The 27,230-nt window shown below is 37.0% G+C and overlaps 1 protein-coding gene across 3 annotated transcripts in view; it reads left to right on the top strand.

Annotated features, from left to right (window-relative positions):
- LOC110464826 overlaps positions 1-27,230 on the top strand; it is a 500,325-nt gene that overhangs the window by 158,735 nt on the left and 314,360 nt on the right. For all 3 annotated transcript variants that reach the window (XM_021520273.1, XM_021520271.1, XM_021520272.1), the window contains exon 2: positions 16,073-16,147. In XM_021520273.1, the coding sequence (XP_021375948.1) occupies positions 16,073-16,147 (75 nt within the window). The remainder of the gene's footprint in view (positions 1-16,072; positions 16,148-27,230) is intronic.

Below are 27,230 nucleotides of genomic sequence, written 5' to 3'. Positions count from 1 at the left end.
AAATTGTTTATTAGCCAGGATGGTTATTAAGTAGAATATGTATGGTATTGGTAACAGTATTGTGTATTGTTTAATTTCTCACTTTATAGGGACATCAGCTGATCATATCAACACTAGATCCCTTCAGCACCTTCAAAACAAAGAAACGTAAAAATCCATTATACAGTACACATGTTACACTGGTTATCTGTTTTAAAGTTTTTCTGGTTATAACTTGCATTGTAAAATTATGTAACACTAAATTTGATTTCTTGGTTGTAAATGAGAAGTCAGAAACTACTTCTGTTAAGATATAATGTTTTTGTTCATTTTCTCTGATCATTCTTACCTACTTAACTTAAAGCTGTATAAGGCTAATGTAGGAAGCCGTCGTAATGTTACTGATCGTGTCACGGGAAAGTCTTCCTTATGTCAGCCTCCTTACCCTCCCACGTGTTTATTGATAATATTAAATGGAAGATTCCAACGGGAATCGTGTGTATGTGTTTACGTCTTTAATATTCTATCTTTGTTTTATTCTGTCTTTCTTTCTGATCATTTTTGTTGCTAATGCCTTCCTTGATAATACCCCAGTTTTGGCCTTGGTGTTAGATGTATGCCCTTCACAAAGCTGATGGGTTCTCTCCTCTGACCAAAACAATAATTGAAGTTGTTAAAGTTGGCACGAACTGCCTTAGCTTGATGATTAACCCTTTTATCACTGTAGATTATAATGGACTCATCCAGATAAAAGTGTGGTCGAGTCTACTAAAGTTACCTAGGGGTGAAAGGGTTAAATAGATGGCAGTAAGGAAAGGTTTGTGTATTGTCAGTAATGAGTATAATGTCGACTGGTGGAGTGTCATGGTTCCACGTCAGAGATATGACGTTTTATTGAGATGACACTTATAAGTGGATCTTAGAGTGGCCCCAATAACCGTGAGTCAATTAGATCACTAATAGAGGTGGGGGAAAAAAGGACATAAACAGATAGAAAAAGTCTGTCAACAACAGATAAGTATATAGGATCAACAACAGATGAGTGTAGGATCAACAACAGATAAGTATATAGGATCAACAACAGATAAGTGTAGGGTCAACAACAGATAAGTGTATAGGATCAACAACCGATAAGTGTAGGATCAACAACAGATAAGTGAATAGGATCAACAACAAATAAGTGTAGGATCAACAACAGATAAGTGAATAGGATCAACAACAAATAAGTGTAGGATCAAAAACAGATAAGTGTAGGATCAACAACAGATAATTATATAGGATCAACAACAGATAAGTGTAGGATCAAAAACAGATAAGTGTAGGATCAACAACAGATAATTATATAGGATCAACAACAGATAAGTGTAGGGTCAACAACAGATAAGTGTATAGGATCAACAACAGATAAGTGTATAGTATGAACAACAGATAAGTGTATAGGATCAACAACCGATAAGTGTAGGATCAACAACAGATAAGTGAATAGGATCAACAACAAATAAGTGTAGGATCAAAAACAGATAAGTGTAGGATCAACAACAGATAATTATATAGGATCAACAACAGATAAGTGTAGGGTCAACAACAGATAAGTGTATAGGATCAACAACCGATAAGTGTAGGATCAACAACAGATAAGTGTATAGGATCAACAACAAATAAGTGTAGGATCAACAACAGATAAGTGTATATGATCAACAACAGATAAGTGTATAGGATCAACAACAGATAAGTGTATAGGATCAACAACAGATAAGTGTATAGGATCAACAACAGATAAGTGTAGGATCAACAACAGATAAGTGTAGGATCAACAACAGATAAGTGTATAGGATCAACAACAGATAAGTGTAAAGGATCAACAACAAATAAGTGTAGGATCAACAACAGATAAGTGTAGGATTCACAGACAGATATATGTGTATTATAAATACATAAAAGGAATTAAATAGAAAATAAGAACAGAACAATGTTCCTTTTGATTGACTAATGGCACCAATCCGGGGTGTATTGTAATGTAAAGTAAAAAATATTTTTGACGAAAACGGTACTTGTATAGTCGTTTAGGTACAGAATAAAATCACCAGTACCGTAGCTCTGAGGTCCCTCGGGTGAGATGGAACCTTACTAGTGTGGAAACGCTGTAAATCTACACGACGACCGCTTTATTTATCTGTTACTGTGAACGAGAGATAAAACAAGACATACGCTCCAATTTATTATGATCGTCAGTCACTGTACTGTACCTCAGTAATCTTCTCCGAGCTGTAGTGTAACAAACTGCAAGATCTTCCTGATATTGAGAAAGAAAAGTATTTTGTTAGAATTAATTTGAAGTTTTAAACATAAAATATAATTTATTTGATGATTATACATTTGAATGTATTTCTATCTGTCATCTGTTTGGGACTTTTTTCTTAGAAATATGTTAAATTTACAGTAACGGGTAATTCATTTACTTGGTGAGTTATATTTATTATATGTTGAACACTCACATATGATATGTAGTTCATAATACCATGATAAATAACCCACATCCCTTTAATTCATTACAACGAGCGTTATAACACCATCCTTCTGTTAAGGATCCCCGTACCACTGCCAAAAACTGGAAACAAATAGTTGAGACTAAATTTAGGGGAATTTTATGTGAAATGATAAAAATGAAATAAACAAAATATAATCAACAACAGCGTTTAGAGTTTACAAAAAATCTGCGGAGCTAGACCTGGAATCGAACCCTGAACTTCGGGCTATTACTGTTACCCATTGAGCTACCTCGGAAGTGTCCAGGCCCAGTAGTTCTGCTCCATTTTGGCTTTAAATTCTTTGGGAATTTTACCCCCAATCTCTTAAATAGATTATTACTTCACTTTATCTGTAGCCAGTTTTCTCATGGTAAATCTAACAGATATATTCTCTGGGGTGGCTATGAGTCTAGTCGCTTCTCTTGATTCCTCCAGAGTCTAGCGACTTCTCTTGCCTTCTTCGTAGTCTAGCGTTTCCAATTCATAGTCTTTTATAGCTTCTCCATGGATGTTTGGAGTCTAGTCGCTTCTCTGGATTCCTCCAGAGTCTAGTGACTTCTCTTGCCTTCTTCGGAGTCTAGCGTTTCCAATTCATAGTCTTTTATAGCTTCTCCATGGATAATAGGAGTCTAGTCGCTTCTCTGGAGTCTTTCAGAGTCTAGCTGCTTCTCTTGTTTTCTTTGGAGTCTAGCTCGCGTTCTTTATCAAGTTTCTCTATGACTTCGCAGAGTCTAGCTTCCTTTAAAATCTTTTGAAAAGAATTTGTTACTATTAGTAGGTTTGTTATAGAGTGAGTAGCCCCTGATATGCCAAATGTTTGCAGTAGGTTTTAGTACTTGTTCTTTGCTTGCACATACATATCTGTGTCTTAACTCAAGTAATAAACAGGTTAACTCTTTCATTGTGTGAAGTTATGTATAAAAGAATAATTTTTAATTGAGGCGATGCAGGGGTTGGTGGATGGGTAAGCCAAAACAAACAAGTGTAATCTGCCAGCACTACGAGGAATGAAACTGAAGCTGGCAATACCAACACCCCTCTAAGACGTAATCGCTGATTGGTCAAAAGTTACTATGGACTGATTAACATATACTACGATACCTTATATGGTAAGACATCTAATTTGCATAGGTAAACACTATCGCTCTTCGAAGAAGAACACATTCCATAACCAGGCAAAAGAAAGAATTACAAAAATGAACATAAGGGAAAAAGCCTTATATTCTATAACACTTAATATTGCAAACATATATATATAACAACAAACCATCACATCTACAACTACAATGGAAGGCTTACACAGTTATATATAAACTATAATTTATCATTACATATCAAATTATTCTGTTATATCCAAATGGAGTTGAAGGGACTCCAGGTTACTGCATATAGGATATAGGAAAATAACAGTACAGTGGGACAGGGATCCTTAAGTTTATCATTAACACAATCTGATCGTTCATTACACCTTGAACGCTGTCACATAATCCTATTGTTTATTACGCTATGATCTGTAACAATGTCACACAATCCTTAGTTCATTACCATATGAACTTCAACAATGTCACACAATCCTTAGTTCATTACCATATGAACTTCAACAATGTCACACAATCCTTAGTTCATTACCCCATGAACTTCAACAATGTCAAACAATCCTTAGTTGACATTACCAGATGAACTTTAACAATGTCACACAATCCTTAGTTCATTACCATATGAACTTCAACAATGTCACACAATCCTTAGTTCATTACCATATGAACTTCAACAATGTAACAAAATACTTAGTTCAATTTACATCATGAAATTCAATGTTACACAATCCTTAGTTCATTAAGTTGTAAACTTCAACAATGCAACGAAATCATTACATCTTGAACTTCGATAATGTCACATGATCCTATAATGAGTGTTACCTTATTCACTTTATTTAGAAACTCAATCTAAAGACTGTAAAATGTCTTAAAATCACAATTAATTAAATAACTTGAAAAAGGTGTTATATTTGTGATGGTCGTTATGAGAGTGTGAATTCTGTCTTGACATGAGTACTGTCTAGTGTCACCGTGTTCAGGTTTAATACAATCGCTGTGTTGGGTCGAGGAAATATAAATTTACAAATTACTGCAATAATGAAAAGTCCTTATTCCCTCAGAAGCTTGTAACACGCACATCATGAACCTGATGGACACCTAGACATCTTAGAGTATGCCCATTTCCTCGTCGGAATTCCCATTTCCTCGACACTCTCGGAAAACCACAAATGACCATGTACAGAACCCCGCATTAAAAGGAACAAGCTTTGGGCCAGACAACATACCCACAAACTCTCCTGTCGCACAACCACCAGATTAATAGCCTCCTTGTGCTGGGGACTCAAGGTCATTCAAGGTCAACACAGCAGATGTACCGACAAGTTTTATCGTAAAACTCACAAGAAAAGAAATATTTTAAAATGAATCAAAGTTAACTGAGCATGTCTCGGTGTATCTCGGAGATTGCGGAAGATTGGGAAAGCACAATGAGACAACATGTCATTTAACCAAGCAACAGATTTTTCTTTTGAAAAGAGAAATTGGTTTCTTTATCGACACTGCGGCTGTAATACAAGTCGGAGTGCACTTGTTCCGTACTCAGACACACATTTACTGGCCCACTTGATGAAAGCTTTGACACAATGACACGTACTTTGTATATATTTGGTCCATTTCTCCTCCAAATTGGGTCTCCCTTACCACAATTTAAATGTCGGTATGACTATTAGTTGGTGTGGATAAATGACTGTGGGTTATTGTCGCTGAGCTGTCGTTGCAGTGCTCTAGTACTACACAAACCCTCTGGGTACTCTACATCCAAGCCTAGTTCTGTTAAAGCAGCATTATTCCTGTACAATTTGGGAATTGAAGCACCTTTATTTTCCTCTATTTCAATTTTTAGCTCACCTGGCATGAAGTGCCAAGTGAGCTTATGCCGTGGCGGGGTGTCTGGCTTCCGTCCGTCCGGCGTCCGGCGTCCGTCCGGCGTCCGGCGTCCGGCGTCCGTCCGTCCGGCGTCCGGCGTCAATATTTTACTTTAAACGACTTCTTCTTAATAACCGAACTGGATTGAAGGGCAACAAAGTTTGTTAAAATGAATGACCTTCACCCATATTCAAGGTCACAGGGGTCTAATGTGTTAAAAACGTTAAACAACTTCTTCTGAATAACCAAAATGCACAGGGTGATGATATTTGGCCAGTAGCATGCTGGGGTAAAGGGCTATCAAGTTTGTTCAAATGAATGACCTTCACCCATATTCAAGGTCACAAATATGTTCAAACTATTTAAACAACTTGTTCTGAATAACCAAAAGGCTCAGGATGTTGATATTTAGTCAGTAGCATGCTGGGATCAAGGACTACTATGTTTGTTAAAGTGAATGACTTTGACTTTTTATTCAAGGTCACAGGGGTCAAATTTGTTTAAAATCTGTCCCAGAATGTTGATACTTTGCAAGTTGCATCCTGAGATGAAAGGCTATAAAATTTGTTCAACATAATGACTTTGTTCGACTTTCAAGGTCACAGAGATGAAATGTTTTTAAAAAAAATAACAGGTTCTTTTGAATGAATTTTAATCATAAATACTGATATTTTGCCTGTAGCTTTATTTTAGATCACTTTTAAGGTTACAAGTGTGAGATTTATACCAGGTGAGCGATGCAGGCCCATTGTGCCTCTTGTTCTTTAAATCATCTACATGGAGGATTAGAAAATGAAATTGTGTACTGTTAGAAGCAAATTCTAGAAACAAGTCATAATTTTTTATTTTTTTTATACTCCCTGAACATTTTTCAGGAACATATTGTCACTGCTTTGTTATATATATTTAAATTTATTTATTCTTATGGGGAAGAAAAGCGTAAATCTCCTTGGGAATGGGGTGAACTATTGGCATCAAATTAAATGAAAGGAAAACCCCTAAAGAGGGTAATGTTTACCAATTATACCGGAAACAGTTCAAAAAAAAATTCTTATTAAAATCTGAAAATTGACTTTTGTATTTGTATTTGTAGTTTTGAGTTTCAGTATCTTTTGAAATACGTTTGATGAAAGTTTTACGATAACTGACCTTAATGGCGAACAAATATTGAACAACTGGCCCCAGGTGGCGCCACCTGAGACCATCTCACCTCCTAAATTGTTTTTTTCTCCATTCTCCCTTGGAAGAAGTAGAGTTTAGAATTTATTTAAGTTTATTTCTAGGTACAGACAGGCTTTGTACTGTGAGTTTAGAATGTATTTTAGTTATACTTTAGGTACAGACAGGCTATGTACTGTGAGTTTAGAATGTATTTTAGTTATACTCTAGGTACAGACAGGCTATGTACTGTGAGTTTAGAATGTATTTTAGTTATACTTTAGGTACAGACAGGCTATGTACTGTGAGTTTAGAATGTATTTTAGTTATACTCTAGGTACAGACAGGCTATGTACTGTGAGTTTAGAATGTATTTTAGTTATACTTTAGGTACAGACAGGCTATGTACTGTGAGTTTAGAATGTATTTTAGTTATACTTTAGGTACAGACAGGCTATGTACTGTGAGTTTAGAATGTATTTTAGTTATACTTTAGGTACAGACAGGCTATGTACTGTGAGTTTAGAATGTATTTTAGTTATACTTTAGGTACAGACAGGCTATGTACTGTGAGTTTAGAATGTATTTTAGTTATACTTTAGGTACAGACAGGCTATGTACTGTGAGTTTAGAATGTATTTTAGTTATACTTTAGGTACAGACAGGCTATGTACTGTGAGTTTAGAATGTATTTTAGTTATACTTTAGGTACAGACAGGCTATGTACTGTGAGTTTAGAATGTATTTTAGTTATACTTTAGGTACAGACAGGCTATGTACTGTGAGTTTAGAATGTATTTTAGTTATACTTTAGGTACAGACAGGCTATGTACTGTGAGTTTAGAATGTATTTTAGTTATACTTTAGGTACAGACAGGCTATGTACTGTGAGTTTAGAATGTATTTTAGTTATACTTTAGGTACAGACAGGCTATGTACTGTGAGTTTAGAATGTATTTTAGTTATACTTTAGGTACAGACAGGCTATGTACTGTGAGTTTAGAATGTATTTTAGTTATACTTTAGGTACAGACAGGCTATGTACTGTGAGTTTAGAATGTATTTTAGTTATACTTTAGGTACAGACAGGCTATGTACTGTTAGTTTAGAATGTATTTTAGTTATACTTTAGGTACAGACAGGCTATGTACTGTGAGTTTAGAATGTATTTTAGTTATACTTTAGGTACAGACAGGCTATGTACTGTGAGTTTAGAATGTATTTTAGTTATACTTTAGGTACAGACAGGCTATGTACTGTGAGTTTAGAATGTATTTTAGTTATACTTTAGGTACAGACAGGCTATGTACTGTGAGTTTAGAATGTATTTTAGTTATACTTTAGGTACAGACAGGCTATATATATATATATGTACTGTGCTGGAATGTTGTACTATAGACTACTGCTACTACAGACGGACCGTTCAATGCCCGTCACATAAAGCTGAAATCATGCGTTTGTTTAATCCTTCACAAGATGATCATTTTCTTAGATTCTAGATGATTAAAAACAAAATGAAATTTGAAAATTAGACATGATATATCATTAAGTTTATTTTGACTTCATGATTTCTTTGTTTTTGCAGTATAATATATATAAACAAATTATAGGTCTTGTCTATACAGGTATCCAGATTACACAGGTTCAATTTACATAGAAATGTGTACAGTGGGACTTAGCTGAAGGTCTGGTTTATTCAGGTATCCAGATTACACAGGTATCCAGATAACACAGGTTCAGTTTACATAGAAATGTATACAGTGGGACCTAGCTGAAGGTCTGGTTTATACAGGTATCTAGATTACACAGGTATCCAGATAACACAGATTTAGTTTACATAGAAATTGGACCCTGTTAAAGGTCAAGTTAATTATCTGTATATGTTATACTCTTATAAAATACTATCAAGTACCGGATACCACCAAACTTCAGAGTGAAGTTTTACCAGATACCACCAAACTTCAGAGTGAAGTTTTACCGATACCACCAAACTTCAGAGTGAAGTTTTATCAGATACCACCAAACTTCAGAGTGAAGTTTTACCGGATACCACCAAACTTCAGAGTGAAGTTTTCTCCTGTTGGTATTTTGATCGAACCTGAGTTTTTAAAGAAAAGACCATTTTTATACTCAGAACAATATCACACTAAAACCCAGTTCCTAGTCACCACAATTTCTCTCTTCCCCATTATTTCCTGGAATCGTGTTATGGCTCCCAGATCAGGAAACCCTCCAGTGTTAACGTATCCTGGGAAAAAATCTATAGAAAAAACACTTTGGGAAACAAGCAATCCTGGGAACGTTTTATAACAGAACAATTATCTCCGGATTTCTTGTGGTGAAAACGAGGCTGAACTACCTAATGCTAGCCTTTACTGATTTTTCTTTGAGATTTAGAAATTTTTGGAACTCTTTTTTTTTCTTTCACCAAATGAAGAAACAAAAGCGTGTTTTGTGAGGTTTGAGATTTGTGTGAGACAGGAGAGCTATGACACAATTAACACCTCAGGATGTGACAGAGAATTGTGGGATTGATACTGGTTTCCTTGGTTACGATAATGGAAACTTCAAATTGCTATTTTCCTGATATTTATACAAAAGAAGATTTTTTTTAAGTTGACATGATGCCTGGGCGTTAGAAATGTTGGCTTATTGGAGCTGGAGAGGCCTTACCACAAATGATTCAAAATCACAATTTGCCTCTAACTAAGGTAGTGAACACACAGGATTGGAATATCTGAACATTCTCATTGCTTTTTAAAAAGGAATATTTACGTTATTAACAAGGAAGTTGGGAATTGAAAAATTACATACACTACCTTTTTTATCACCCTGTTAAGATATTTCTGTAATTTTATGCCCTGGTTTTATATGGGGAAGGATAATTGGGGCATCTAGGGTGGCCCATGTCTGTCCAGTCCCGTGTAGTCCCTTCCTGATTCAGTATAGTTGATCCAGCAACTTCATTTTGGATTGAGCTCAGATTTGATACAGAGGTCAAATATAAGAATACCAGAAGTGAGTTTATATACAATGGGTCAAGGGTCAAAGGTCACTGTGTTATACTGCATTGGTCAGTTACTATGTGAGTTTATATATCATGGGTCAAAGGTCACTGTGTTATACTGCATTGGTCAGTACTATGTGAGTTTATATACCATGGGTCAAGGCAAAGGTCACTGTTTTATACTGCATTGGTCAGTTACTATGCAGATGTTAGCATAAATAAGGTATTCCATTATACATGTGTCAGTTTAAACAGGGGTCAGTTTTAAAAGGTATCACAATACAGGGTCAGACAATACAGGTGTCAGTTTAAACAGGAATCAAAATACAGGGTCAGGATAAACAGGGAGGTAACCTTTCTGGCAGTAATTTGTTGACCTCTGGGAGGTGACCTTTGACATTTGACCTTACAATGGAAGTCAGTTTACAGGGTCAGTTTAAACAGGTGGTCAGGATAAACAGGCGTGCTAATTACCGTAATTACGTCGTCGGTTGCTGTAGGGCCGGAGACATTGGTGTATTACACTGTGTCTGAAATGTCAAGTTTTCGCGTGGTAGTCAGTATTGCCACGCTGTTTTTATATAGTTAATGAAATAGTCAGGAGCACTCTGTCTGACTTCACCAACCGAACCAATCGAGGGCCATGAATTTGCCATAAGTTGTCGACTGTCAGTATTTCAGGTAAATCATAATCTATAGACCCTCGGCTAATTTTTGGTAATTTTTGGTGTCCCGAACGCAGGGAGGCAACCTTTCTGGCAGTAATTTGTTGACCTCTGGGAGGTGACCTTTGACATTTGACCTTACAATGGAAGACATTATACCATCAACTCAGACACGTTCGATCTGCGTTATTTTGAATTGAATTGTGCTGGGATGACTTGTTGTAATTATGTACATGTTCTGTACAACAGGTGCCAGACACTGAGATGTAAATTATCATTGGACCAAGACATGCACAGACAGACGATGTATTAGTCTATATAAATACCCCATTGTGGACAGACAGATAGACAAACAGACAGACAATCCAGCTACATGTATGTGTCAGAGTAGGTCATTGTGTACAGACAGATAGACAGATGGACAGATAGACAGACAATGCAGATATGGGTCAGAGGGGGTCATTGTGTATAGAAAGACAGACAGACAGACAGACAGACAGACAGACACTGCAGCTATGGGTCAGAGTGGGTCATTGTGTATAGAAAGACAGACAGACAGACACTGCAGCTATGGGTCAGAGTGGGTCATTGTGTATAGAAAGACAGACAGACAGACACTGCAGCTATGGGTCAGAGTGGGTCATTGTGTATAGAAAGACAGACAGACAGACACTGCAGCTATGGGTCAGAGTGGGTCATTGTGTATAGAAAGACAGACAGACAGACACTGCAGCTATGGGTCAGAGTGGGTCATTGTGTATAGAAAGACAGACAGACAGACACTGCAGCTATGGGTCAGAGTGGGTCATTGTGTATAGAAAGACAGACAGACAGACACTGCAGCTATGGGTCAGAGTGGGTCATTGTGTATAGAAAGACAGACAGACAGACACTGCAGCTATGGGTCAGAGTGGGTCATTGTGTATAGAAAGACAGACAGACAGACACTGCAGCTATGGGTCAGAGTGGGTCATTGTGTATAGAAAGACAGACAGACAGACAGACAGACACTCAGACACTGCAGCTATGGGTCAGAGTGGGTCATTGTGTATAGAAAGACAGACAGACAGACACTGCAGCTATGGGTCAGAGTGGGTCATTGTGTATAGAAAGACAGACAGACAGACAGACAGACAGACAGACACTGCAGCTATGGGTCAGAGTGGGTCATTGTGTATAGAAAGAAAGACAGACAGACACTGCAGCTATGGGTTAGAGTGGGTCATTGTGTATAGAAAGACAGACAGACAGACAGACAGACAGACACACACTGCAGCTATGGGTCAGAGTGGGTCATTGTGTATAGAAAGACAGACAGACAGACAGACAGACACTGCAGCTATGGGTCAGAGTGGGTCATTGTGTATAGAAAGACAGACAGACAGACACTGCAGCTATGGGTCAGAGTGGGTCATTGTGTATAGAAAGACAGACAGACAGACACTGCAGCTATGGGTCAGAGTGGGTCATTGTGTATAGAAAGACAGACAGACAGACACTGCAGCTATGGGTTAGAGTGGGTCATTGTGTATAGAAAGACAGATACACAGACACAGACACAGACAGACCCCAATTACAAATTTTAAAATCTACAGACAGATGGACAGACATTATATAGCTTTATACCAATATAATATAATATAATATAATGAGATACAAACTGAAGATTCTTGTGTAAGGATTTGATGGCACCTCCGTCCCTATACTGTCTTATAACATCTGTCAATGACGGTGATGGATAGGGTTACTTGTTTGCCTTTAATACCATTATTGGAACTCTTTTGTGTCTTAGGTAGTAAAATGTCATTCTTATCTGCATCCTTAATGTGTTATATGACATGGTCATAAATACGATTTTCATAATAAATTTTGGTAAGTGCTTTAAATGTCCCTGCAGGATGATTTCAATCATATCTCGTTCTGTACTAACGAGGTTAGCAACAGTTTAATGTAACGACTGGTTAAAGATCTGACAGTTGTCAGCCAAGTTGAAGCCTGGTTTTAACGATAACACCTAATAAAGTGACAAATTGATTTACTCAGCATTCAAACAGTAACATAGAAGATATGATCGGGGTGAGACTGTCGCTCAGTCCCGCCACCTGGCACCTCACGAGCGTGTCCTTTAGTCCCCCGAGCGTTTTAACCTCATGAGAAGTTGAAAGTACAGTACTGACATAGATCTTTATCATTGTTAAGCTTGTTTTCAACTTGAGGCCTGGAATCTCTCGCAGTTCCCTCTGGTGTTTGTGTGGTACACGCAACTCTCCTGAGAGTTCCTGTCGGAAGGAAAGTTGAAAAGTCAATATAATCAACAACCAAATTTGCGAGGAAGTCCTTTTTTGCAGTTATTTTTTCGAATATGGCCAGATGATACCTATCTTGCTTGAAGCAACAACGGTTGTTATCGTGTCAAACCTGAAAACATTCAGAACAGCTACGAGAGAGAAAATCAAATTGTGTAGCAGACTTTGGACAAAAAGGATATTCTCATTTACAGATTTCTGAAGATGAATGTTGTTGATTGTTGTGGCCCCAGGCTTCCTCCTGATACACACAATTACACTATAAACCTAATTAACAGCACAGGTTTGTACTTCAGCATTAACTCCTGGCGATCTACAACACAGACACCAGTACTTCTATTGGCATAACACAGGGATTAATATTTCTGTTCACCATACACAGGTTTTTAGATAACAAGGACTTGTGTAATATTTCTGTTAACTTTACAAAGGTTTTAGTGAATGTCACACCTGTAAATACCTGTCTATAAGTTCACTTATCTATATTAGATACCTGTAAAGTAAATCCCTGTCTATAAGTTCACTTATCTATACTAGATATCTGTAAAGTAAATACCTGTATATAAGTTCACTTTTTTATATTATATACCTGTAAAGTAAATCCCTGTCTATAAGTTCACTTATCTATATTAGATGCCTGTAAAGTAAATACCTGTCTATAAGTTCACTTATCTATATTAGATAGGTACCTGTAAAGTAAATACCTGTCTATAAGTTCACTTTTCTATATTAGATACCTGTAAAGTAAATACCTGTCTATAAGTTCACTTTTCTATATTAGATACCTGTAAAGTAAATACCTGTCGATAAGTTCAATTATCTATATTAGATACCTGTAAAGTAAATACCTGTCTATAAGTTCACTTATCTATATTAGATACCTGTAAATGATGGTCACCTAAATATGGTTGATACCTGCAGTAAATAATTCACCTCTGATAATAAAAAAAACTCTGTCTATAAAAGTCACCCAGTGCAGCAAAGACATTGTACCTGTCTATAAAGGTCACCTCTAAATAACAAGTACCTCTCTATTGAGATAACCTGTGTAGTAATTACCAGTCTATAAATATTAAGGCCACCCTCATTATTCTCTAATATTCTGTTTCCAGTTCAATGACATCTGTTATACACAAACAAAGCCCTTTTATACAGTGTAACGTTCTGCTATACAATAAGTGATTAGTCAAAATATCTCTGAAGTCTGTTTGGTTTGGTATATTAAGACATAAATCTGAGAGTCTTCAGGCAATATTTCAAAAGCCATGATGTGTCAATTACCACAACAGGTCCTCAAACAAGGTGAACAGTTTATAAAGGATTAAATTAACATATAACTTGTTAAAGCTTATTCAAAAATAGAGTGGAAAGGACAAGAAGTAGGTCATTGTGACCTATATATCCTGAAATAAAAACAAATTGTTACAATTGGGTGACTATGGTTGGCTTTCAATACTTTGCCTTAATTGCTATGACTATTTTTGACGATTTTTGCCTTCATTCTTACTTTCTATTTGTTACTGTCATGTATAAGATTATGGGTGTATGTAGGACTCAATGTAATTACGGGTGTATGTAGGACTCAATGTAATTACGGGTGTATGTAGGACTCAATGTAATTACGGGTGTATGTAGGACTCAATGTAATTACGGGTGTATGTAGGACTCAATGTAATTACGGGTGTATGTAGGACTCAATGTAATTACGGGTGTATGTAGGACTCAATGTAATTACGGGTGTATGTAGGACTCAATGTAATTACGGGTGTATGTAGGACTCAATGTAATTACGGGTGTATGTAGGACTCAATGTAATTACGGGTGTATGTAGGACTCAATGTAATTACGGGTGTATGTAGGACTCAATGTAATTACGGGTGTATGTAGGACTCAATGTAATTACGGGTGTATGTAGGACTCAATGTAATTACGGGTGTATGTAGGACTCAATGTAATTACGGGTGTATGTAGGACTCAATGTAATTACGGGTGTATGTAGGACTCAATGTCATTACGGGTGTATGTAGGACTCAATGTAATTACGGGTGTATGTAGGACTCAATGTAATTACGGGTGTATGTAGGACTCAATGTAATTACGGGTGTATGTAGGACTCAATGTAATTACGGGTGTATGTAGGACTCAATGTAATTACGGGTGTATGTAGGACTCAATGTAATTACGGGTGTATGTAGGACTCAATGTAATTACGGGTGTATGTAGGACTCAATGTAATTACGGGTGTATGTAGGACTCAATGTAATTACGGGTGTATGTAGGACTCAATGTAATTACGGGTGTATGTAGGACTCAATGTAATTACGGGTGTATGTAGGACTCAATGTAATTACGGGTGTATGTAGGACTCAATGTAATTACGGGTGTATGTAGGACTCAATGTAATTACGGGTGTATGTAGGACTCATTGTAATTACGGGTGTATGTATGACTCATTGTAATCACGGGTGTATGTAGGACTCAATGTTATTAAGGGTGTATGTAGGACTCATTGTTATTACGGTTGTATGTTGGAATCAATGTAATTACGGGTGTATGTAGGACTCAATGTAATTACGGGTGTATGTAGGACTCATTGTAATTACGGGGGTATGTATGACTCATTGTAATCACGAGTGTATGTAGGACTCAATGTTATTAAGGGGGTATGTAGGACTCATTGTTATTACGGTTGTATGTAGGAATCAATGTAATTACGGGTGTATGTAGGACTTAATGTAATTACGGGTGTATGTAGGACTCATTGTAATTACGGGTGTTAGTAGGACTCATTGTAATTACGGGTGTATGTAGGACTCAATGTAATTACGGGTGTATGTAGGACTCAATGTAATTACGGGTGTATGTAGGACTCAATGTCATTACGGGTGTATGTAGGACTCTATGTAATTACGGGTGTATGTAGGACTCAATGTAATTACGGGTGAATGTAGGACTCAATGTCATTACGGGTGTATGTAGGACTCATTGTAATTAGGGGCGTATGTAGGACTCAATGTAATTACGGGTGTATGTAGGACTCAATGTAATTAAGGGTGTATGTAGGACTCAATGTAATTACGGGTGTATGTAGGACTCAATGTAATTACGGGTGTATGTAGGACTCAATGTAATTACGGGTGTATGTAGGACTCAATGTAATTACGGGTGTATGTAGGACTCAATGTAATTACGGGTGTATGTAGGACTCAATGTTATTACGGGTGTATGTAGGACTCAATGTCATTACGGGTGTATGTAGGACTCACTGTAATTAAGGGTGTATGTAGGACTCATTGTAATTACGGGTGTATGTAGGACTCATTTTAATCACGGGTGTATCTAGGACTCAATGTAATTAAGGGTGTATGTAGGACTCTATTTAATTAAGGGTGTATGTAGGACTCAATGTAATTAAGGATGTGTGTAGGACACAATTTAATGTTTGTGAATGTTTTACCTGTTTCAGACAATTCCTGGTCTAAGTGCATAGGACTAAGTGTTGTGTTGTGGCATACCTGGATATTAATTATACAGATTCCTGGTAAGTTTGTTTTTATTATCTTGCTTCCCCATCAGACGTAAACTTCTTATATGAGTTATCCTTAGTGAGTCTTGACGGCTTCATTTGTGATTATAAGTTAGTCAATAAAATGAAAACATCCAGACATGCTTCATCACTTTATGTGACAATATTTCCAGGATTATATTTATCAAACAACCAAGAACATGGAATATGTGTTCTATCATGCTACAGCCTTGATGTAGCTTTAAATGTATGATACAGTGTCATGATTGAATGTTGACGTAATAGTACAATTCAAATGTGACATGGGAGATAATTCTCACACAGATGTGACATGGGAGATCATTCTCACACAGATGTGAGGTGGGAGATCATTCTCACACAGATGTGACATGGGAGATCATTCTCACACAGATGTCCCTGGGAGATCATTCTCACACAAATGTGACATGGGAGATCATTCTCACACAGATGTGAGGTGGGAGATCATTCTCACACAGATGTGACATGGGAGATCATTCTCACACAAATGTGATGTGGGAGATCATTCTTACACAGATGTGACATGGGAGATCATTCTCACACAGATGTGAGGTGGGAGATCATTCTCACACAGATGTGACATGGGAGATCATTCTCACACAAATGTGATGTGGGAGATCATTCTTACACAGATGTGAGGTGGGAGATCATTCTCACACAGATGTGAGGTGGGAGATCATTCTCACACAGATGAGAGGTGGGAGATCATTCTCACACAGATGTGAGGTGGTAGATCATTCTCACACAAATGTGACATGGGAGTTCATTCTCACACAGATGTGAGGTGGGAGATCACTCTCCCACAGATGTGAGGTGGGAGATCATTCTCACACAAATGTGGCATGGGAGATCATTCTCACACAGATGTGATGTGGGAGATCATTCTCACACAAATGTGACGTGGGAGATCATTCTAACACAAATGTGACATGGGAGATCATTCTCACACAAATGTGATGTGGGAGATCATTCTTGCACAGATGTGAGGTGGGAGATCATTCTCACACAAATGTGGCATGGGAGATCATTCTCACACAGATGTGAAGTGGGAGATAATTCTCACACAGATGTGACGAGGGAGATCATTCTCACACAGATGTGACATGGGAGATCATTCTCACAGAGATGTCCCTAGGAGATCATTCTCACACAAATGTGACATGGGAGTTCATTCTCACACAGATGTGAGGTGGGAGATCAGTCTCACACAGATGTGACATGGGAGATCATTCTCAAACAAATGTGACGTGGGAGATCATTCTTACACAGATGTGAGGTGGGAGATCATTCTCACACAAATGTGGCATGGGAGATCATTCTCACACAGATGTGAGGTGGGAGATCATTCTCACACAAATGAGACATGGGAGATCATTCTCACACAGATGTGAGATGGGAGATCATTCTCACACAGATGTGACACGGGAGATCATTCTCACACAAATGTGACGTGGGAGATCATTCTCACACAGATGTGACATGGGTGATCATTCTCACACAAATGTGACGTGGGAGATCATTCTCACACAGATTTGAGGTGGGAGATCATTCTCACACAGATGAGACATGGGAGATCATTCTCACACAAATGTGACGTGGGATATCATTCTTACACAGATATGACATGGGAGATCATTCTCACACAGATGGGACGTGGGAGATCATTCTCACACAGATGTGAGGAGGGAGATCATTCTCACACAGATGTGACGTGGGAGACAATTCTCACACAGATGTGACGTGGGAGATCATTCTCACACAGATGCTGATATAATACACATTGTAAAGTCGAATATTATGCCTCCAGCAATATAAAAAAAAGAAAGAATATTAGGTAAACAATATATAAAGTAGGATGAAATATGTGCAGTATCCAATACAGTGAAACCTGTCTAATCCAACACCTTTAGATTTAGCAAAAGAGATTGAGTGTCATAATACACAGATATTATATAAGGAAGTTGTATGAAAAGTACAATTACAGTTATGTTATGGATGTTAGATAACCCAGGGGTCATATAATTCAGGATGTCAGAATATGCAGGGGTCACATTGGACAGACTGTCAGATTACTTGGGCCAGATAAGACGGACTGTCAGAATACTTGTGGGTCAGATTAGACAGACTGCCAGAATACTTGCATGTCAAATTAGACAGGCTGTCAAAATACTTTGGAGCCAGATTAGACAGACTGTCAAACTACTTGTGGGTCAGATTAGACAGGCTGTCAAAATACTTGTGGGTCAAATTAGACAGTCTGTCAAAATACTTCGGGGTCAGATTAGGCAGGCTGTCAAAATACTTCGGGTCAGATTAGAAAGGATGTCAGAATACCCAGGTATCAGATAAGACATTATGTCAGAAAATTCTGGGACCATATTAGACTACTCTATGGTGCAGATTAGACAGGATGTTGGATTACTCAGGGACCAGGTAAGACAGTCTGTCAAATATGCAGGAGTCAGAATAGAGAGGGTATCTGAATACTCAGTGGCTATATTAGACAATTTTCACTGTATAACACAAATATTTTGTCATACATTACAGATATAAGAAGTCCCTGTGATAGTTTTTATCAATCGCATGTTTGTGTCCAACTGTCGTTTTTCATACCTGTGCATTTTTGTTTAGATTAGACTAATAATTGCTATGCAGTATCTTGTGTTTGCTGTGAGTGTTGAAATTGTTTTATTTCAGGTCAGTTGGTATGCTTAGAAATCTTTTTATTCTGCAGATCAATATCTGTAGTCAGGAAATTTTACAATTAGCTCAATCTCTAATTGACTGGAGGAGAAACGTTTTCATTGTGATTAATTTGTATGGTCATTGCCAATCGATTTGTTTGCACTGATAGTGTTTGTTTTGTAGATTAATTTGTATTATAACATTTTATTGCCAATTAATTATATTTATTTCAGCTAAATTTCATTCATCATTGGATACATTAGATACATGTGATGTACATCAAATTCCTTTATCTCATGCACCCCTGAAATTCCATAATAAACTAGTCCAACCTTTGAATTGGAAGAGTTCAAATGTGTCTTCAGGGGTGAATGAGTTAACTTTATATCTGTTCTCCAAGGTGATTTGCTTCACAGAAATCAACAGAGCAAATGAAGCGATGAATGGTTACATACTTTTCAAATATCTGGTTATAAATGAATTTCCAAAATATAGTGAATAAATGAACACAGTAAAACCTGATACCACTGTGCTGGCTTGGTATGCCGTATGGTGATGAAAAATGATATGTTGACAAGAAATGCTGTATTGATAAAGCATCTTGAATTGTCTTCATATTCCAAATATTTACACATAAGTGTATATTACATGTACGCGTAAATATTTGGAATATGAAGAAAAATTAACTCGGATAATTCTTACCAGCCAACCTTAATTTTTGGCACCGAAACTAATCGCACAAGTTTGATGTTTTAAGTAAGTAATTTTACAGCATATGTAGTTGTTTGTAATTTGAATGTTTAACATAGAAACAAAAAAAGGAAACGGAAAACTGCATACAATTTTTAGTTTAAACCCAGGACCTTCACACTGTCAAGACTACACTTTCCCAATGTTTCGATCTATGAAATATAAACAAACGGCATCGAAACGAAAGTCAAATTAATCGGTTTACAACGTTTATAAAAAGTAAATATAAACATTGAAAGATACGTAGCTGGACAGGGGAAGTTACTCTAAGTCTAAAACTCCTTTTGGTGGCTTCATCTTCTTTATATAAGGGAGATTACTCTAAAACTCTAGAGTAGAACTCTTTTATTGTATAAAGTCCTGTGTCTGACTGAATTCGACAATCCTTCTGATCCGGTATTATATAAATGTATTTCTTAACAGGGTACAACCACTTGAAGGAATGAGTGAGTCACCTGTTCATATATACAGCTCTGCAGACCATATGTCACTGCCCTGTTGAAAGAGTTTACCGTCAGACAAACAGTGATAGTAAACCTATACATTTTGCATTAATTAGGTCAGTTTAGGTTAAGTTTATAACTGTAATGTTTAAATACCTGGTACCTCCGGTCTGACATTTTCATGGTTTTAGTTTTAAAGTCATATATCATATACCTGTAATGTTAGTTTATATACCTGTATATAGGATAATGCTGTATAAGATTACCCACCCACCATATACCTGTAATGTTAGTTTATATACCTGTATATTGGATAATACTGTATAAGATTACCCACCCACCATAACAAGTTAGAATCTCCAATAGTAATAAGTGACCCTGTCCCGCCTTCTCCCAATCCCAAAAAATTCTCTCGTTATATAAATAATTATGAATCAAGGGATTCAGGCTGTAGACCATTATAGGTTGTTTAAGACATCTAGTCTCTGTTGATCAAGCCTGGTTAGCTTAAAAAGGAAATTTACTCAAAATTTTCATGCAACATAATTTCAAGAAATGAAAATCACCAATAAAACTTTTGTGTATTTATAGATTCAAGATTGGTTTATTTAGCAAGCATGGTAAGAGTATTTGCAAACTTATGGTTGATTTGGGAAAAAAATGATATTCTGGAAATTTCGGGAAACTTCTGATCAAGTTGGTCAGGCTTGTAACAGTTGGGCCTAGTTGGTACTTGGTATTATGTGTTAAAATTCGTAGTGTCCAACAGATACGACTTCATGTGTCCCCTTGGTGTAGTTACAGCCTACGATCGTAACAGTGTCGACTCTCTCAAGGTTTCTCGTTAGAAATGTCAAGATTACCGTCCGCTACTACAAGTATTCTCACTCAAACATCTACACAGTATTTTATGACACAGAGAGAAATACAAGCAGTTTAATAGATAATTATACTCGCACTGTTACAGATAACTTGTAGCACTGCAAAACTGGCATGCTTTGGCAGCCGTATAATTTCATTTGGGAACAATGTGTGGATGAGTTGTGCATTCTTTTGTGCCATAAATTGTAAAGTGTTGGAATGGTTACTACGCGGACTCGCATGCTGTACATTTCAGACATCGTAGCACATATCACACGTTTCTCTATCAGGTCTGAGCGTTTAATGTTCGGGTGATGTACAGACAAGCACCCTGATTTGGAGATCAGGGCGAAGGTTTGTTAGCCACTTTGTCGTAAAATGACTGACATTTGTTAGGATTCCCTCCTCTCTGTTGGTATTCATCAGAGACACGTGTGACGTGTATATCTGTGATTGTTGGAGAATGGCTCTGAGACAGGTGGTCCCCTCCGTGGTTAGCAATGTGCCACCTGTGTGACTAGCTCGTTCATATTGTGTAATATGTATATGTTATAAAGATTTATATCACAATAAATGATAATAATTTTTGGATATTGTGTTTCCTACCAAGGAAAAAAAGCACCAATAAATTAACTCATCCACCCCTGAAGACACATTTGAACTCTTCCAATTCAATGGTTGGAAAAGTTCATTATGAAATTTCAGTGGTTAAATGACTTAATAAAACAGCTTCTTGGATACTTCATAGGGATAAAAATGAGACTTAAACAGAACATTTTCAGTTTGAGTGGAAGATCAGGGAAATTTATCCTACGAGTTTATGATTTGATTATTAACTCAATATGTATGTTTTCATACCCTAGATATTTCTATCTTGCACGTTCAATAAACATTTAAAAGGGGGGGGGGGTAAATCTGTTAAAAATAAATGATGCCTTTTTCCATTTTATTTTTAATCTTGCATTCAAATTAGTTTGATTCTTAATGGATTTTAATGTTACAGAAAATGATGTGTGTTTTAATTTTCCCTGAGATTTATTTGTAACCTGTAAACCCTGAAACTTCAAAATATTGTGACACTGGCAGATAATGGATTCATTTCATATTGTTCCAATCTAGTTAAGTAACAGGGCTGTAAGGGATATTACTGTACAGGAATGTTTTATCGTAGGATTTGTGAGGTGTTTTGGGAGCAATTTCAATCTGTAATGGTTTTATCTTGCCTGAATTTACATTTTTTTCTTTGAATTTTCTGCATTTTTATGTGTGAAAGAATTGCCAATTTGAATGTTTTTGAAGAATTTTAAAGATTTATGGAAGTAAATAGGCCATTACATCTGCCTGACGTTAAAGAGAAGAGGTTAATAAAGGGAGATAATTTTAAGGGAGGAAGGATAGTTAAGGGGAAATAACTTTCAAGAAAGAAAAGAAGCAGTGGAGATAACTTTAATGGAAAAGGGATAATTAATAGGGGGAGGTAACTCTCACTTGTCTTCATTGCTGTTCACAACTAAATAGACCATTTAGAAATGAATAGTTTGAATGGGTTTTATCCGTGATAATTACTGCATGGTACTGCACATTATCATGTATCAAATGAGATCTCTGGTTAAAGCCTGTTTTTTTAGAATAATTTGACTGGATGTGATGTGATGTCAAGCTACCAAGCCAAAGTCATGATGTTTTGTTGTATTTTTTTTGTGGCTGGATATTGTCATCATGTGACCTAGCTGAGCTGTTTCAAAAACATAAATCTACCTCCATACCAAACACATCCAATTTTGATCGAGTTTCCATACCAAACACATCTATTACAAAGTGAAATGGCTCCCAAAACACCTGTCCTTTGAATCACATTTCATACTGGTTTTATTTCTTCTTCTTTTTTCTTTTTTTTTCTCACTGATATATATCATTTTTTTCAAACAGATGGTAATTAAGTTAAGAAAAGCTATAGAATAAGTTTCAGGGGACATAACTCTGTATTTGTTCTCTTTGTTCATCTGTTTAAACCCTTTCACCACTATAGACAATAATGGACTCATCCAGATCAATGCATGGTAGAGTCTATTAATTATAAAGTTACATAGGGATGAAAGGATTAAGACTCACAGGGTAGGCATGGTAACACAATGGAAGGAGAATCTACAATAAATTGGAAATCTTTTAAAATGTCAGTTTTAATGATGACTGATCTGTAAGACTTGAAATATTTGTCAGTTTTTGTAAGTGTTTGTAAGGATTTTTTGTTTTGTGGTAGTGACAACATTCTTCTTAAGTTGTCGGTCAGAGTTTTTGTATGGCTTTTTCAGGAACAATTGGTTTTAAAGTAGGTCTTTTTATTGGACTGAACTTCCATCCAAAATTTAATTTCTCCAGTTTGACCTGAATAAAAATGAGAAAAGATTTAAGTTCAGTAATGGTTTTCTGTAATTAAAATTCTTTCTCTTCTTTTGGTTTTTTCTCTTCTATTCCCCTCTTCCAACTTTTCGAGTTTTTAGATGTCATAAAAATTCCTCAGCTATTTTTTTTCGCTCTCTGAAATTAGGCCCTACTGGATCCTTTGAAGAAATGAATACCTGACCTAGATCCGTGTATGGCTTGTCATAGAGCTTCATGGGCAGTTCTAAAGGGACACAACAATCAGTTACGTAAACTGCCAAACTGTCAGTATATACGTAGATTATCAAACAAATTTAATATCCTCCGAGAAAACTTCAATGTTTAATAATGTAGGGTTGTACGTGTTTCACCTCACACTGAGGTAACTGTCATACATTTTTTACTCAAAGGACACATAGTTACTCATTTACCGCAATTTTCACCAGCATTAAGCCCATGCCCGGTAATAAGCCCATCCCTTGTTATACACATTTAACATGCAAATGTCTTATTTCCGGGAAACAAACCCTTCTTGTGTAAAAATAAATATTTAAGAAATGGATTTAGGAGGTCATAATAACATTGGGTTCTGGGCATATTTCATGAATCCCGTTATCAATGGGGCATAGAATAAATATTGTAAATATTAAATAATAACCCTTGTATCATTTACCCGTTTTAAAGACTATGTCATTTGGGCTTGACAGGTCACAAATGGTGATTAAATGCAAACATTGTAGGTCGCCTGGGCTTATTTTTGGTAAAAAAGTGGTAAGAGAATGTCAAAATGTAGGTCAGCTTGGCATTTCACAGGTGAAATATGGTAAATAAACTGTTCCAATTACAACAGAACTTCAATGAAGACAATATTATACATATCTCTGAATGTATTAATGTACAATACATATGTAATACAGAAACACGTTTGAGTAGCTATATACGCTCCCACTGTTCCGATAGAAGTGTCTATTGAGATGATAAGTGGTATCACAGGCAGCCTAGACTCTTATCCGTTACAAGCTTTTGGGAGACACATAACCTTTGATGTTTTTTGAAGAAAAACTAGCAAATCCATCGCGTTGATGTTTGTTTACATTCTCTAAGTTGGCAGAGAAGCATGTACATGTGTACCACTTGTTAAACTTTGTTTTTATTGGTCGTTGTAACGAACATGACAGGCGGCCATGTTTATGTTTGTCAGATTTGTTGTTAGTGGAGGCCACGCTGTTCACCTGCAGTGCTGGGAATGGCTGGCTGTAAATCAGGGGTGAAATTTGTATCTCTTTTCCAATGATATACGATTATTCCTCACTTATAAACAAGGAAAAAAATCCTTTTCAAGTTGGCTAGACTTTCTTCACTCTCCATGGTCACCCTAATAATGTGCTTTATTTTAACACAATTTCAGGTATTTATATAGTTATATGTTATCGTGAAAACAATTACACGTAGATCAAATAGACCCGTTCTTACGATTATTGTGAGTTTATGTGGGGAACAATCTCTGTAATTATTTTGTTGTTAAATATTAAGTGTTGAATTCGCACTAATGGCAGCTTATTTGTGGCCCAACGCTGTAGACTTCACAAACACATCGTAACCTTTGATTGTGTAATGCGCCTTAACACATACAGTTGTACAAATATTCACCCATTTAGTCAGAGTCACTCCTCGTTACCAATGAAGTCCAGTGCAGGCCATCATCTCAAATGAAGTTGTAAAATTGCAAAAAAGTTTCTGAGGTCCTTCAATATACTGACATGCTTGACTCATTATAATTAATTCAAACAGTGAAACCTGTCTAATCTAACCCCTGAGTATTCTGATATTCTGTCTATAATGTGACCCATGAGTAGTGTTACATGCTAACATGAACCCCGAATATTCTGACATTTTGTCTAATCTGACCCCTGAGTATTCTGACATCCCGTATAATATGACCCCTGAATATTCACATATCAAGTTGTATCTGACCCCTGAGTATTCTGACATCCTGTCTAATCTGACCCCTAAATATCCGGACTTCCTTCCTGATCTAACTCCTGAGTATTCTGAGTATAATTTGGATGCAGTTAATTTTTCAAGTGTATGCCCTAATTATAAGCTAATTTGTTGCCAAGAAATACACTTTGGTTTCACAAAGAAACAACCTTAACCCATTACTGAAGTGAAACTATTAACTTGCATGCATTTTACATTTATTTTCGTCAAAATTATGACATTTTAAAAACCTTAAGAGCTTAATTACCTCTTCATTTCATGGCAAATATACAAAGTCATTCAGTTAAACCTGTTTTCTGAGATCATCTTCAGGAAGTCCATTAATTTGTGTGTTATTGCAGGTGGTTTCTTCAATGGGTCCATTTAACATGGAAATAAGTAATAGCAAATTTTAAAATTAGCCTCTTAACACTGATGGTCTCTTCAACAGGTTTAATTAGCATGAAAAATACATAGATGGGGGATTATGAAAAGATTCTTGTTATACAATCAATAAGTGTTTCTATGGAACACTAGAAACACTTATTGGTTGTGTAACAAGAATCTTTTCATAATCCATACTTACCAACCTGAAGATTGTTTTAAGAAATAGATGGGGGAGTTCTAAAGTTGTCTCTTAACACAGGTGGTCCTATAATAGAGGTGGACACTTGAGCAGGTTTCATTATGTATACAGTAGTTATTGTCTTTTCCAACTTAACCGTAATATCATGTAGGGTCTATAACTTGATGATTTAAATGTATTTAATTATATTTAAGTTAGGGATGATATATACACCATAATTGTGCATAAACATATTTGATGATGTGCTGCCGAGGTGTAGTGCATCTCGGAGAATATGTTTGTAAGCAGTAGAGTTTGATTTTCTTCTCTCTTGTTGGTTTCTCTCTGGGTGGTTTCCTCTCTAAGTGGTTTCTTGGGTGGTTTCTCTCTGGGAGGTTTCTCTCTTGGTGGTTTCTCTCTGGGTGGTTTCCTTTCTTGGTGGTTTCTCTCTTGGTGGTTTCTCTCTTGGTGGTTTCTCACTGGGTGGTTTCTCTCTGGGTGGTTTCCTCTCTAAGTGGTTTCTTGGGTGGTTTCTCTCTGGGAGGTTTCTCTCTTGGTCGTTTCTCTCTGGGTGGTTTCCTTTCTTTGTTGTTTCTCTCTTTATTGTTTCTCCCTTGGTGGTTTCTTTCTTGGTGGTTTATCTCTAGGTGGTTTCTCTCTTGGTGGTTTCTGACTGGGTGGTTTCTCACTGGGTGGGTTCTCTCTGGGCGGTTTCTCTCTGGGTGGTTTCTCTCATGGTGGTTTCTCTCTGGGTGGTTTCCTCTCTAAGTGGTTTCGTGGGTGGTTTCTCTCTGGGAGGTTTCTCTCTTGGTGGTTTCTCTCTTGGGTGGTTTCTCTCTGGGTAGTTTCCTTTCTGGGTGGTTTCTCTCTTGGTGATTTCTCTCTGGGCGGTTTCTCTCTTGGTGGTTTCTCTCTTGGGGGGTTTCTCTCTGGGTAGTTTCCTTTCTGGGTGGTTTCTCCCTTGGTGGTTTCTCTCTGGGTGGTTTCTTTCTTGGTGGTTTCTCTCTGGGGGGTTTCTCTCTTGGTGGTTTCTCCCTGGGTGGTTTCTCTCTGGGTGGTTTCCTCTCTAAGTGGTTTCTTGGGTGGTTTCTCTCTGGGAGGTTTCTCTCTTGGTGGTTTCTCTCCTGGTGGTTTCTCACTGGGTGGTTTCTCTCTTGGTGGTTTCTCTCTGGGTGGTTTCCTTTCTTTGTTGTTTCTCTCTTTGTTGTTTCTCTCTTGGTGGTTTCTTTCTTGGTGGTTTCTCACTAGGTGGTTTCTCTCTTGGTGGTTTCTCACTGGGTGGTTTCTCTCTTGGTGGTTTCTCTCTGTGTGGTTTCTCTCTGGGTGGTTTCTCACTGGGTGGTTTCTCTCTTGGTGGTTTCTCTCTGGGTGGTTTCTCTCTTGGTGGTTTCTC

The sequence above is a fragment of the Mizuhopecten yessoensis genome, unplaced genomic scaffold (genome assembly GCF_002113885.1).
Source record: "Mizuhopecten yessoensis strain PY_sf001 unplaced genomic scaffold, ASM211388v2 scaffold11037, whole genome shotgun sequence".
NCBI lineage: Eukaryota > Metazoa > Mollusca > Bivalvia > Pectinida > Pectinidae > Mizuhopecten > Mizuhopecten yessoensis.
Note: the sequence above shows the minus strand (reverse complement) of the source record. Positions and strands in the feature narration are given on the sequence as shown.